This window comes from Astatotilapia calliptera, chromosome 20 (genome assembly GCF_964374335.1).
Source record: "Astatotilapia calliptera chromosome 20, fAstCal68.1, whole genome shotgun sequence".
NCBI lineage: Eukaryota > Metazoa > Chordata > Actinopteri > Cichliformes > Cichlidae > Astatotilapia > Astatotilapia calliptera.
Window position 1 is genome coordinate 25,862,884 of NC_137441.1, and position 15,787 is coordinate 25,878,670.

Consider the following 15,787-nt stretch of genomic DNA (forward strand, 5'->3'; position numbering starts at 1 on the left):
CTTAAAAATGTTTTTTTTTCTTCTTCCTCCCACAATGGTGGACATGGACGTAAGACAAGATTTTAGTGGCAACAAATAATCGTCATCTTGCTCCATTTTGGGATTTTTTTTGTAATTAATTAATTGATAAATTAATTTTTTTAGGTGCTGACAGGGACTGGTTTTAGTCAAAAGAAAGTCCTGTCATTGGGGTTTTTGGGGGCCATGTTATGAATAGTGGGAGGGTAGTTTTCAGGGTCTCTTAGGCAACAGTTGGCCTTGGGGCAGCTGGGAAGGGTCACAGGTGTTTTAGAAGGGAGGAGAAGAGGGGTACAAGGGGAGGGGCAGGGGTCGTCTATATTATTTTTGTTTAGTTTATTCTTTTTTTTGTTTTGTTTTAAAGTCAGAGGTGGCGGGGACTTGGGTGGCCGTTGTGGTAGAGCTTCTGCTTGATGTGGACCATGTTGCCACTGGAGTCTTCCAGCTGTCTGAGCTGGGCTCGGCGACGGAGGTCTCGAAGGTTGCAGAACTGGGGCAGCCATGACCAGGATGGAGTATCTGAAGAAGAAAGATGAAAAGAAGTTACGTGTGACTGAGTAAGTCATTTATTTTTTATTGGAAGTCATAATTTAATTTGTTTGCAAAAGTGCAGAGGATATGGAATCACACGGGCCGATTTACCTGCTCATACATCAAGCTGAAAATACAAAAAAAGCAAAAATGTTGTGGGTCGTTAATAACCTTATCCCTTTCTTCATCTGATTGTTGAGAATTGTTAATATCTAATCAGCCAATCACATGGCAGCTAGTCAATGCATTTAGCCACGGTCAAGACACCTTGCTGAAGTTCAAACTGAGCATCAGAATGGGGAAGAAAGGTGATTTAAGTCATTCTGAACAGGGTACGGTGGTTGGTACCCGACAGACTGGTCTGAGTATTTCACAAACTGCTGATCTATTGAGACTTTCCTGCACAACCATCTCTAAGGTTTACAGATAATGGTCTGAAAAGGGGAAAATATCCAGTGAGTAGCTCTCAAAAATGTCTTGGTGTTAGAGGAGAATAGGCAGACTACTCTGAACTGGTAGCAAAACTTAAGTAGCTCAAATAACCACGTGTAGCCATGCATGCACCCTGAATGCACAACATATATAAAATTTTGAAGCAAACCAGCTGCAACAGCAGAAGACCACACCTGTCAGCTACAATTACCATAGCCTCACCAAACGTCGTCTGGTTAGATGAGTCTTGATGTCTGTTGCGACAAATTTAATGGTAGGGTCACAATTTGGTGTGAACAAAATCAAAGCATGGATCCATCCTGCCTTGACACCGCTGGTGGTGTAATGACAAAGTTTCTCCCTTTTTGAACAGTGTACCCATCTTCTGATGGCTGCTTTCCACCAAAATAATGCCATGTCACAAATAATGCCATTTCATGAAGCTCGAATCATTGCAAACTGGTTTCTTAAACACGACAATGAGGTCACTGCACTCAAACAGCCTCCACATCTTAATCCAATGAAGCACCTGGGATGCGGTAAAACGGGAGAGTCACATCATGGAAGTACAGGCAACAAATGTGCACCAACTGTGTGACGCTTTCAAGTCAGAATTAGGGCAGTACTTTTAATGAAATTACACCGAGGTTCTGCATCAGTTGCCAGTCATTGATTATAGTACAGTAGGATACTAACAAAGTTCATTCAAAGTACTTTTAGCTGAACCACTAATCGAGATAAAACTATAGCAACACATAGATCCCCGAATTCCTATATGTAACATGTTAGTATTCCACCAGATCTCCGGACTACAAACTCTCTCTCTCTACTTTTAAATCACGTTTCAAAATCCATCTATTCAGAACTGCATACACGTCATTATACATCTTAGTCCATTTTTACCCTGCTCAGCTTTTATACTTTCATGCTTGTTTTTCCCCCTCTCTTTCTTGTTTACCTTATGTTTAAATTGTATTTTTCCATGTTTTATTATATTGTATTGTTGCTACTGTTCTGTGCTATTGTAAGGTGACCTTGAGGGTCTTAAAGGCGCCTATAAATAAAATAATAATAATAATTATTATTAGTATTATTATTAGTAGTAGTAGTAGTAGTAGTAGTGGTAGTAGTATTGTATGAATTTTGCCCTAGATTCAGTTTAAAAAATCATTTAACCCTCTTTCTTCAACTTTCAGGTTGTACACTTAAGTGTTTCAAGATAAATATTTTTATTAGTAGTAGTAGTAGTAGGAGGAGGAGGAGGAGGGGGAGGAGGGGGAGTATTCAAGTCTTATATGAAACATAAATAGGAAATGTTCAATGGGAATGAGAAATTAAATGTGAAAACATTTTTTTCTGTGTCGTTTCTATATGTAATGGAGGAACTCAGAGTTTGAGCCTTTTAAAAGACCCAAAAACATGAAAATGTCAATATTTCATATAAAAATAGCCAAAAGACTGAGCTGCTAGACAGTGGAACTAAAGAAAATGCCTCAGCGATGATGTTAACACAAAGTATGGGGACGTGAGTATGTGGTTTATTAAGCTGCACTGTCATTCGCACATGCAGTTGTGTCGATGTAAGAAGCTGAATGCAAGCGTTTAAAGACACCAAAGCCGAGCAGCTAGACGACACACTCATGAGCTCAACACACACAATAGTGTAAAATCCTAAAATCCTTCTTAGCCTGGTTTTCTGGTTCTAAATCCAGTTAGAGTATACAAGGCATATCAGCAACCAGACACACAAGCTGGACTGATCTCAGACCCATGAACCTCCTTTTATTTGACCTTAACGTCATGATCTTTCTTTCTTAAACTTTTATGAACTAGAAAGAAGAAAAAAAATCAAGAATCTGTATTTACAAAACCAACTGAAATTAAAAAAAATTAAAAAACCCTTTGTGGTAAATGCCATTAGTTTATACTGGTGAAATTTGCCAATACAACCTGCATGATGACGCTTTGGTGTGTCTGTTTATTAGGATATTTACATGAGTGTGAGTCAACCTCCTCCACGAGGTGTTGTTTGCACTGTAATATCTGCCGACAAATACCCTCCTTATTAGAAGAATTAAATAAGACAAATAGGCTACTTATCAGGAGGAAACATTCACTCTTCCAATGTATTTGGGGCTCTTCCTGAATTATCTACAATCCAGCTGCTAAAATTGATGTGACGTCAGTGTCAGTGATATCTGATGATCTATCTGTTAGTACATTTTTGTGATTTCCAGACGTGTTCTAAAGCAGTTGTGCACGATAAACATGTTGCAATGGAGAATCATTTATCAAGATGATCCTCAGTCGACTTTTTGTTTGCTTGTTTGTTCTCTTTATAGACATCTGTGCATTAATTGCATTAATTCAGTAAAGATATTTGTGTGTGTGGGGGGGGGGGGACTTGAAATGAGCAAACTGTGCAGTTGGAAACTGACTGAAAATATAAATACATTTTGGCCTGACTCACACTGGCTTTAAAAGCAAAGGTTTGCGCGTCGATTTGTCCTTTAATAGTTTCTATTTTTCATCCTTGGAGATAAGATGACGAGAACCGTGATGGCTCACGCGTCACTTTTCTGCTCTGAAATGAACAAATTTCTGGGCTAAATGTTTCGATGGCCAAACGGGTAAACTTACTGTGTGTAACAGTCTCAAAGATGGACGAGCTGAATGTAACAAACAAACAAACAAAAAGAGAATCAGACGAGTAATGTTCCTCTTTTGCCTGGTATAAGCGTAATGAAAAGAAAGGAAATTTATATATATCACATTTCATTACACATAAAATAAAATAAAAGTCAGTTTATGTCTGTGAATTTTGCACAACGATGTTACATTTTTATTTTGTCTTCACAACAAACGTAGCTTTTTATTCTGTGGAGCAGAAGCGAGCTGTTTACGACGGAGAAACCGAGACGAGAATTAAAAAAAAAGAAGAAGAAGAAGAAAGTTTGAAATATTGCATGTGAACTGTAAATGGCGTCACTCTTCACGCGCGCCGCGGCATTGCCCTTGAGCGTTCACATTTGTGCTTCGACTGTTGCATCGGTGACTGTGTCCTGGCATCGCTGCCATACACCAAAATGGATTTCACATATGACATTATACATATTTAAGACACAACGGATCCATCTGACTCCACCCAATTAGCAGCCATCACATCACACGTACAGAATACGCGTCTCAAAGGCCGACCTGGCGTGAAATTTGTGTCTGTGCCTGGAAACAAAGTAGAATTTATTTTTTTCATTTTTATTTTTTTTTTGCAAATGCGAGGTGCATAATGTGAGGAGGGGAGTGGCGGGGCAGACGTTTGTGCTTGTCAGGTTATAAACTGGAGCCGGCGAGGCGGCGCGAGGTCCACAGAGACAGCAGAGAGAGAGAAGGAGGGGAGAGCCCCAGACAGCAAACCCAGTATAGCAAATGGCCCTGCTAGAGGATGAGCAAGAAAAGAGGGGGTGGTGGTGAAGTTAGGCAAGAGCTGGTGGGGGGGGAAGTGTTCTGTGGATGAGAGGAGGTGAGGAGGAGAGGGAGAGAAAGGGAGAGTTATTTATAGCTGTGAATGGGTATGCTGTCCACAAGGACTGCTCTGAAGGGTATCCAAAGGAAAAGGGGCAACCAAGACAGGTTTCTCTCATTTGAATAAAAGGATGGAGGTGGAGATTGAGTCCGGAGGAATGATAATGGCATGGCAGGAGAAGAGGGAGGCAGAGATACAATTGTTATGCTTTAAATTTAGAGCGGGGGGGGGGTGCTAAGTCATCGTTTTCTCAATTTGTGTGATCGTTGTTGCGTTTTTTCCGTTTGGCCTTTCGAGTTAGGCGTTCACGGCAAGGCAGCAATAACAGGAAATGTATTTGCAGCAGGAAGCACTGTAAAGGAAACAGACAGGAGTAGATTCAATAAGTGAAGAAGAGGGGGAGAGAGGGAGGAGCTAGACGAGGAATTAGGAGGAGGAAAAAAGGGAACAGTGTGCATCTGAGTGCGCTGTGTATGCGTGAGTGCGTGTGCGCGCATGTGTTTGTGCGCATGTGTGTGTGCGCATGTGTGTGTGCGCGTTTCTCACTTGCTATTCCAGCTGCTCTTCCCCTCGTTCTATTTTTAGCTTTGGAGGGGAGTTTGTGTGTGTGTGTGTGTGTGTGTGTGTGTGTGTGTGTGTGTGTGTGTGTGTGTGTGTGTGTGTGTGTGTGTGTGTGTGAAGTGGGGGTGGGGATGTGACAGCATCTCCATCCTGCTCCCCACCATCACACACACTCTCCTCCCCGCTCTGTCAGCCTCACCTTCGCTCCTCATCTCGGGGAGGCTAAACGAGTGTGACCTAGCACTGGCACATACAGAGAAATGAGGGGTATTCCCTCCAAGTGCCAAAAAAGCCCTAACTATTCTCCCCATTCTATAAGTGCTGCTAATGAATATGGATGTTCTTCTTTCCCTGGGTGTTTTTTATGATGATTTTTGCACTGTTGTACTAATGCACTGCAGAAAACCAGCATTGTTCTCAATTCCATGACTGTGCAAAGCAGCAGCAGCCAGCAAACATCAAAGGTTTTACTATTCGAGCACGTTGTTCATTATAGCTGCAAACGAATGGTAAAACCTCCATCCTAAAGCCCCATATTAGTGCATTTTAAAATCACTGTCACTCTTTGATCAGCTCTTGACAGATTCCCATCCCGCCTGGGGAGCTTTTCCATGGCGGTCCCAGTATCCAGGTCACATATCATCTACTTTATCCTGAAAACTGAAGATCCAGGCCACCTCCTCATCGTGGGGCCTGCCCCAAACTCTCTGTACCCGCTACAGCATAGAGACAACAGGATAGTGCAGTTTTCTCCATGTTTCAACATTCGGTGCCTCCAAACTCGGCTGAATTGCAGCAAAAGAATTGCTAAATGTTCATGAGCGTTTCCAAACATGACTTCAATCCTGGCGGGGTGGGAAAAGGCTGAGAACCCACCATGATCGTGAGCTGTGAGGGACTTCATGCTGTCATGTCATGATTTCACACGTGCGTCTAGTGGCTGTTTAACTTTGGCACCACTGAAAGCTTTTTCATTTCTTTGCTCGAGCCCGCACAGGCGCATAGGCCTAACGGTGCCGGCGAGCTGTACAGCACATGCTCTGTCTCATTAAATCTGCCGCGTTTGCTTTCTTTTGCAAAAGTAACATGCATCCTTCATCTGTCACGAGGAGATGGGGAGAGAAATGAGACGGATATTTCAGGGAGGGAGCGTGCCGACAGAGGGAAATAAAGAGGCAACTATCACACTCAGTTGGATTTAAACACACGGTATGTGGGAATGTAGCATTCTCTACAGCGCAGCAGATGGTGGGAGTGAAGTCATCTCACTCTCTGTTTTTCAAGCCTGGTTTAAACCAGTCTTGGTGATTGCTGTGTGTGTATTCTTACACATATGGGTGACAAATTAAAAGAATAACCGACAATAAAGACTCGCTTTAATACCTGTGAATCCCTTTAGCAACATCTCCTGCCCTGTGGATTGCTTTCTTGAAGGTTGAAAATCTGGGATATCTCTGAATTGATTTGCAGTGACCCGTCGTGCTAAGTGGATACAACGGAGCATCACAGAGGCACTGGATCCCTTCATTGTAGGGCTCACAGATTCAGGCTTTTTCTTTGATTTGTCACTCATCACTGTGTATCACACTGATGATCACACCACAGCAGTGTTTGCTTTAAAATAAAAAATGGTTTGGTCAGATTTCCCTCATTAATCAGTTAACTTCCAGGACTTCCACCGCATTCATTCAGTGTAATATCAGCGGTGACAGTTTTCCTTTTTGTCATCCACTGCGCTGATGCTCCCACGCGCTTCATTATTATACTTTTAAGCAAAGATCTTGGAGAGCCGGAGATATGGCACTTGATGAGCAAAGATGGTAGTAGAAGTATCATTTCCAAAGGGGAAAGAGCTCTTTAAAACCATCATTTGGAGCAAAGTCAGAAACTTTATAAGCATTTTTATCAGATTGGATTAGTGACTCTATACATGCAGTTTTTATGTCTTAGTGACCACTGTGATTAAAGCTTATTTAGGCAATGCTTCAAAGTAACTTTCCAAATAACAGCCCATTTCAATGTTGCTTCCAAGTGGCAAAACTTGCTGCTAGAAAGACTATTAGAGTATCCATGTAATCCAACTCACAAAGTTACAACCTCCAGTTACACCTTCCACTGAAATGCCTCTCTTGTTAGCTTTCTCAAGTGCACGGTGTTGTATAGTGTGTGGTGTACACGGCAGCTCTATTACAGATACAGAATGACACACGCTAACGTGAACTGATTAGTCTGTGTGTCCGTGTTAAAAGCATCTCAGTAAACACATATTTCATGTTGCTATGTGTGTGTGTGTGAGTGAATGTCTGAATTCATGTGGAAAAAGGTACTGCCTCTGAAAAGATTGCTTTAACTGACTGATATTGATTTAAATTGAACTGGCCACCTCATATCACGCCTGGACTCCATTTAAAAAGGTTTTCCAACCTTGCAACTGCTTAATAAGCGTCACAGCCAAATGGAGCGCAGCCATTCTTTGTAGTTCATTTAGTCTGGTGACCTCACGTAAATCCTAGGACAGCTCCACCCACCTTCAGCTGAAGAGGAGGTCCAATCAGCATATTACTGGAAATACCTTCAGTGGAGGTTGGTTTTTTTTTTGACATTTTTTAATATGTCACAACCAAAATAACATGGAAGTATAATGATGGCTGAATTTGCTTCAGCTGCTTTGGTTTCTGGGCTCTGATCTTGAACGTGCTGGCTTAATATCACACTCACATGGCTAAGTGGGAGAGATGAACAGAACAGAGGATCTGTTGATGGCGTTGGCTGATATGTCTACTATGAAAGACTCATAATTAAGAGCCCAGATTCATGTTTTCTGTCAGTGTAGCTGGGAAAACACAACTACTTGATCACAAAGATGTTCCAATAGCAGATGTAGATTTTATGAACTGTTTTTCATTGTTATTGGCAAACATAATACATGTTGGAATAAATGAAAGTTATATGAGAAAATAAATACCACTATGGAGGTCACAACAGCTTCCCAAAAGTGAAGCCAAAATATTTCTGTGCTGCTGACATCAACTTCCATTAAATCCTGTGTTAAGTGGGGCATCGGCACAATGTCCCCAGTTACTACAGCGCAGACACTCACAAGTGCAAGATGGCAGCTCTTATTTCTGAGATAAGTTGGCTTCACTTTTGGACATAAACAAGAAGTGTTGATGCATCATGCACCTTTACAGATTTGCTATGGAGCTGTCATCAAAATCTTTTGAATTTTAGTGTCTAATTGTCATTCTTTAACGAGTTAAATGCTGGAGCCGCTTTAAAGCTGTCAGTGGATACTACTCCACTACCAGAAACTCTGGAAAGTCAGTACAACTAAAGTTATTTTAGTACACCTTTGCCTTTTACACCTTTGTAAGTATTTAAACCAGTTATCTGAATATTTTTAGCACCATAGATGTGGTGCAAAATGCACAAAAAGATAAAACGGTCTTTACTTTTTCTGGAGTTCCTCACGTGTCTATCCTCGGTCCCTGATTGTTCTGTAATAAGAAGCTAGACTTGGGATGTATGACTGTGAGATTCCATTTTTATGTAACTCAACCAAACTGTAAAGCAAAGTGAAAATGTCAGCACAGAAAAATTTCTCACAATGCACAAATCTCCACATAGCATTATTAACGATGTCATGTAACACAACCAAAAATGCAGGCCTGTCATTAAACGTTTTATTGAAGGAATAAAGTTTTATTTAAGAAGAGGGGTTTATTAAGCTGAGATTTCTTTTTCTCTCTTTTGGAGCCTCCATAAATGTCACGTTGCTCTAGATCTGCAGTCATTGTAGAAGAGACTTCAACATATTACAGTTGTTTCAGAGCACTGCTCTCAGGCCAATCAATCAAATCTACCATATTACCTAAATCCTCATCTCCATTTAGAGCCTACCTGGAAATTGAACAACTGATGTGGTGTGACTGGTTAACCCCATGACTGCTGCTTGGAAAATCCCTGTTGAGATTGGAACCTTTTAAAGGACAAAGTCAATGCATCTCAGGCTTGCAAAGTTAGGGTTTTCCTATAGATCCACTCTGAACACTCAGCTTTATCTTTAGCACTGCCATACATTTTCCCCAAAGTTTTGTTTTTCATTTCCTCTTGCGCTGTTTACTTGTTTTGGAAAAGTGTTACGCATGTTCATTATTTATTATTAGTCTACACTTATGCTTGGCTGAACTTTCAAACAAGGAAGTTATCTAGCCACGAATGTCATAATCATAATTGTTAATTTGCTAAGTCGGACCCTGCAAAGCCACTTTGTCTAGTCGTCCCAATTAAGTTCAACCGAATGGAGGTTTTAATTGGAGGTTGCATCATCTATATTACATATTTAAAATCCCATTAATATTCTGTTTTACTTGCATTGCAATTTTGCTCTTATAGCATCCCCAATGAGATCATTAAAGCTCTAACTTATCACAGACCCTAAACAGAACTTTTCTGGGTGAGCCGTTTATCCAAACACTTGATGTAAACCTAGCCCTAGGCTAAAAGGACACACATCTTCCAATGCAAAAATAAGTAAGTTTAAGTCTAGAACTAGGCTTAATTCTTCTCAGGTAAACTGAGCTTAAATATGTGAACTTTAATCCAAGCGAAGATGTCAGCTGTTCAGTTTGGCTTAATGCTAACACAACATTCGGGCTCAGAGGCCGATGCTGAATAACATACCAGCGTGCAGCAATAGACACAAGTGATTGCACTAATGTATTTAAAAATGACATACCTGCAGGGAGTTTAATGTGAGTCAGCAGTTTGGGAAAGACAACATTAAAGAGTGATTTTATGTTGTCCTATCAAGTAATGAGCTGAATACATCCCGAGCATAGAAATTACACTTAATGACAGTGCCATTACATGAGCATATGACTGCTGTTTCCTGCAAACAAATTAAGTATTATTAGTGAAATAAGGTGTGAGATATGTGGACTGTCCAAAAAAAAGAAGAAAAAGAGGACAGCCGTTTAAATTTAGCTTCAGCTCAGCTGGTTTGTCTGATGTGCCTACGTCTGAATCATCGCAGTTGGAAGGTTTCGCTGTGATTTTTTTTCCAAGAGGTCGCAGTAAACTGAGAAAAAAATCAGCAAGAAGAGCCAAAAGTGGGCCAAGCAATGGGGGTAAGGTCATTTTCCAGAGCTCTACCAACTGCTGCGTTAACCTGGCAAGCACTTAGAGATCCAGATACATTGCGGATAGTTACACGAAAAGATCTTTCTGCGTTTTTGCTAATACCCTGCAATAAAATACACGTTATTTCATTACATATTACATTTTTTCCAGTCTTTCAAGCATTTGTGCCTCAGGATGTTCAACTAAAATGAATAAAAACTTATATGATGTTAAAGTATTGCTGAGCTTGCGTATAAGCAGCAGATAAACAGCAGGCAGCGTCCATCTTACCGTAGTATCGGCTCGCCCTCCAGGCCCTGACGGCACAGTGTAGGACTCCATCCAACCACAGCAGCAACCAGCTGATGCAGAAGCCCAGTAGCAGTCCCAGCATTAAGTCCATCTCCTGCTTGGTCACACTGTCACTCACAAAGTAGTTCTCTGAAGAGTCCACCAAGGAATGGTCCCCATCGTATGGGATTACATAGTGGACATGATGCCTGGGGGCGAGGGCAGACAGGGCAAAGTGATGGAAGAGTTAATTATGCTCTATGTTTGCATCTTATATAACCCTTCTAACTAGGGGGGTGTCTGGAGATTTCTAAATTATGATAAGATTGCACAAATCCGCACTTTGCTGTTAACCCCAGAAGCCTTCTCAGGGAACCCATGGGTATCTCCGGGCTGCACTTTAGGCAGAAAAATTCACGGCGGAGTTGTGATTTTTAAATTTGGAGAAGCAGCTCAAGGACTGAACACAGAAGGGTTTCTGCCTCTCTCAGTGACGATAGTTGAAGTGCCTCTAAGCAAGGCATTTACTCCCATATTCTACCAGCTCAATAAATGCCTTCCTGAGCAAATAGGACATGTATATAATGCAAACTGTACTGGGTGCTCTGGTGTGATCTTGTAAACATCAGTTTGTTTGTTTTTTCACTTTACTTTAGAATTAAAAGTGTAATTTAAAGCCAAACTAGCTCCTGTTAGAAAGTCTCTTTAATTTGCTCCAAATAAGAGAAGCAAGAAAGAAGGCAATTTTATACCTTTACCACAAATTCACAGGGTGCCTGATTGCTACTAAACAGGTGTTCACATCTCACAGGGGAACGCATGGAAATGTTCCACCCATAATGCACAGAGAGGAAGAGGACAGCTTATGCTGCATTACAAGTAAATATATATAGAGAGAGAGGTAGATGGAGAAATAGAGAGAGAGATACATAGACAGATACCAGTGCATATGTGTATATATACATGTGTATAGAGAGAGACAGAGAGAGAGTATACATATATATATATATATATATATATATATATATATATATATATATATATATATATATATATATATATATATATATATATATATATATATATATATATATATATATACAGATACACACAGTAGGATCTGAATAAAGAATAAAAGAACATCCATAAAGCTCTGTACATCCACTACTGTAGCAAGTAACTAGCTATGGCTATCACATTGCCTCATTGTCCAGAACTGCCCTCCCCGCTACTGTAAAATAGATTCACTTGATGTGAAAGCCTCACTATACAGGTATTGCCTGGCCTCCTGGGAGGGGATGAAGGCGTTTTCAATATAACAACACAGGCAGCTGTCTGACAAACACGGTGAGGGAACGCAGTGGGAGCTGAGAGATTTACCTGTTGGAAGTGAGTCCAGATGCACTCACGCTCTTTGGGACATTACTTTGATAGCAGGATTGGACCGAAGGAGGTTTGTGAAGACCTGCTAGACTAAAGACATGCTGCAGCAATTTAAAATAGCTTCTAACTTCTGTAAATCTGAATGGCTTGCAACTGTTTGATTAGATTTCTCTGTCTCTGACATTACTGTAGTTAAGACTGTTAAAAGTGCGTTAAAAGTTAAGGTATGACTCTGTTCTCTGTATCATGAGCAGCTACAGACAAGCACAAATTTGAACTTCATTAATGTAAATTCCACCCACGCTGCGTGACTGACAGATAATCTCTGGACACTGAGCTGCAGGAACTCTACAGCACTTTAAAACACAAATAGATCTTGCAGATGAGCACCTGAAGCATCTTGCTAAAGAAGTATGACCACATGGGGGATCAAAGCAGCCTCTGAAGTCCATTAACAGGGAAACATCTAAAAAAAAAAAAAAAAAGCTAAGCAATGTGTAATGATAACCCAAAATGTCTATCCAGATTCATTTATTTCCCCTGAAGAAGGACCTTGCTGAAATACTTATAAGTTTCTTGTAGCACATAAGTTTTCTTGTGCACCTTTTTTCCCTCCCCCAATATAAAAAAAATCAGGTCAAGAATTTTGTGTAACACACGCAGTCCACTCCTGTATCTTCCCCATCACGGATACAGCTGTTCTAAGGCCAGGCTTGAGCCCATCATAGATCCTACAACCACATCCAAAACAGAGCATGAGCACTGCCAAATAAAATGACACTGGCTGTGTCCTCAAGCCTGATAAGGTGAGCACTGTGGGCGTCCCGACACCTCCACGCCTCATGGATGGAAGGGCAGGCAGGCGAAGTCAACGCTCTGCTCTATTCATCCACGTATCCCACGTTTCTGCTGTTTGTGTGAAAACAGATGACTGGCTCTCATTCAGGAGTATTTCCAGGTCAGTGAAAGACACTGTGGTTACCTGAGCACTAGCAGGAGGAGCAGAGGTTTTACTGTGCATACTGTTCATTAGCATGGAGGTTTATTTGATCACTTATATGAGAAGGGTTTTTTTAATCATTAGTCTTTTTGCATTACTTACTGAAAGAAATCCCTTTGGCCTCTCAGCAGTAGCAAACATGACATGCCTGTCTAAATATTCCAGGAAAAAAAGCCCATCAGTGATGCATCATCTCATCTCAGAGCTGTACCCAAACATGCAATTTATTTTATTTTATTTTTGGCCTTGAGTAAACTATATCACATCACATGTATTAGACGCCTTTCAAAACTTTGACTTGGACAAGCATAATATAATTGCCTATGATTGATGGTGACCCATTTCTGGATTTAGAGGCTAAGAAAACACACACACACACACACACACTGTGGAACTGCCCTCTTAATGCTGCTAATGAACTGCTAACACATCAGCCCCCTCACTGCAGCATGAACACTATGGGCTGCTGTTTTCTTTGAGTGTGCATCTGTTCAGCTTGCACCAATATGAATAGTGAAAATTCTTCCCTCTAAAGCCTCTGTGTGTTCTTCTAGCTGCTTGTCTGCAGAGCACAGACCAATCAGGATCCAACATGAGGACACTATAGGTGTGCACCCGTTTGTAAAATAGGAGTCTTACTTTAAATCCTGCTCTAATATTGTTGCCATACCCTCAGGCACTGAGGAGAGTTAGGAGGAAGAAGAAAAAAACACAACACAGAGGCCCACTTGTGCCATGGCTCACCCATATATCTAGCCTGTGTCATATTAAGTGCTTAATGATGATGGAAAACACGTAATAATGCTCATTAAATCCAAATTAATACATTAATGAGTGTCATGCTGTTGTTTTTCCACACTTCAATCCCCGCTCTCACCGTGACAGCAAACAGGTAGGCTGGTGAGCAGCCAGCTCCCTCAGCCCTGTAGCACTTCCTAAGCCATAACCACCTCACTTCGGCACTTAGGATCATAATTGGCCCCAGCAGGTTATATTCTTGCCGTGTAGGCCTGCGTGTGAATAGCACGGCGCACTTGATGCTCAGATTGTTTTTGAAACGGCCTCACATCGCTCGTAGTTCATTACCTATTTATGGCTCCGACATACACCTTCGTGTATGGAGCAAAATCAGAAATCCTCACCGCCACCGGTGGTATAAAAAAAAGAAAAAGAAAAAAGCAGCACACGGCGATCAAACGTGAGATCGAGCGAATAATAACGGGTCTGACAGTCGTGTAGCCTGTGAGAGCGCCGACAGGTTTGGCTTCACCGCCGGAAATCTTCGAGGCCTCTTCAGCAATTAAGAATGGACGACTAAAGAAGAGAACACACACGCGTGCACACACACCATGAAGCACACCATGTTTAACCCGAATATCGTGCTGGATGATGGCATTTACCTTCCACAGTTGCAATGACAGACGCGGTCCTCCCCTCGTAGATGCGGTAAGATGTAGTTGTGAAAGCGATCCAGTAGTGCGTTCATGTCCATTAAACAGGCTATCGCCTGCAAAGAACCATTCCAGTCAGCTGGGACATGTCAAGCAATAGGCTAGGCTATTACCACAGACAGCGAATAATTCTTTTCATTAGGTGCTATTAGGATAAATAACAGCAGGCTATAAAGACCACAGAGACATGAGTGAAAATAGTCTTGGCAGATCCTCCCGATTCTAAGAGGGGGGACTCTTGCCTCAAACGGACTTAGATTATTTATTTATGACGGCAGGTAATTATAGGTAGGCTAACCTACTTCCTCGTGTCAGTGATAGGCCTGCTGTAGTTTCTTGAAAATGTGATAGGCCTACATTTTTGAGGCATTTCTGTCAAATCGGGAGGCTCTCAGCCCAGTGAGGAAATAAGATCGTGGCCGAGGGAGGTGAAGGTGTCTTACCATTACAACTGAAGCACCAAGAATCATAAAAATCATGGTGGTTGTGATCATATGCATCAAAACTTCCAAACTGGCCGCCGTCCTGTTGCCCGGGGTTCTACCCGCGGCGGTGGAGACGCTCCGGCTGGGCTCTGGGCGCTCTGTCCCGGCAGGAGCAGCTCATGGAGCCGCCGCCGCCGCTCCTGGCTCCCCGTCCCTTCAAACTGCCCGGTCTCCCTCCGTCCCCTCCTACACACGGCAAGCCGCTAGCCTTCACTGCGCCCTCTCCATCCAAGTATCCTGATCTCCCCCCACCCCCCCACGGTAGGTCGGATGCGGCTGCCGCTCGATCCAAGGAGGCAGTCTTCTCCTAATCACCGAGGCAAAAGTGATCCGTTCCTTCACTCGCGTCTCTAGCTGTATCCCAGTTTAAAGAAACCATAAAGAAAATGAATGAAGGATTCCCCTGATATCCTCTACGGAGTGCCCCGGTATCCTCTCTCCCTCCTTTCCTAAGTTATTCCACACCGGTTCTGCGCTTCAGATTAATGCCGGTGTCCTCCATGGGAGAAGACGGTCGATTTCTTTTGCCTGGACGTTTCAAAGAGCTGCACCAACTCCTCTCACGGCCATCGCCCTCGTCTTTCTCGGAACGCTTGACAACATCGACACGGGGTCCACACAGCTCCAGTCGGGAACTAGACCCACCCTGCGCCCCGAGTCCACTCCGTATCCAGCAACGGCAGCTGCATCAACGCCCGGAGCCAGGATTATCCCATCCTGGCTTCCAGCAGCTACACGAGCATCCACTCCCACCTCTAGTGCATGCGCGCACGCACGCTTTCGCGTTCGCGCTTCTATGCGCGCGAGAGAATCTGTGTATAGTGGGCGGTGTGAGAAGAAAGAACTGCAAGCCCGCTTTAAGGCAAAGGCCTGTAGGCTCGTTATTTACAGGACACCGGCAGAGGCACCGATGGCACTCGTCATCATGATTTAACCTGCTTTATCCCCACAGTAACCCCCCCCCCCCAACCCTAACACACACACACACACA

General features: G+C 42.4%; 1 protein-coding gene across 1 annotated transcript; it reads right to left on the bottom strand.

Moving 5' to 3' along the window:
* Positions 1-216: 216 nt before the first annotated feature.
* Positions 217-15,519, bottom strand: tmem240a (transmembrane protein 240a). Its single transcript, XM_026154920.2, has 4 exons — positions 14,755-15,519; positions 14,261-14,367; positions 10,478-10,686; positions 217-537 (listed from the first exon to the last, which is right to left on the bottom strand). Exons 1-4 carry the CDS (start codon positions 14,809-14,811, stop codon positions 383-385), a joined length of 528 nt encoding a protein of 175 aa, XP_026010705.1. The 5' UTR covers positions 14,812-15,519; the 3' UTR covers positions 217-382.
* Positions 15,520-15,787: the final 268 nt, after the last annotated feature.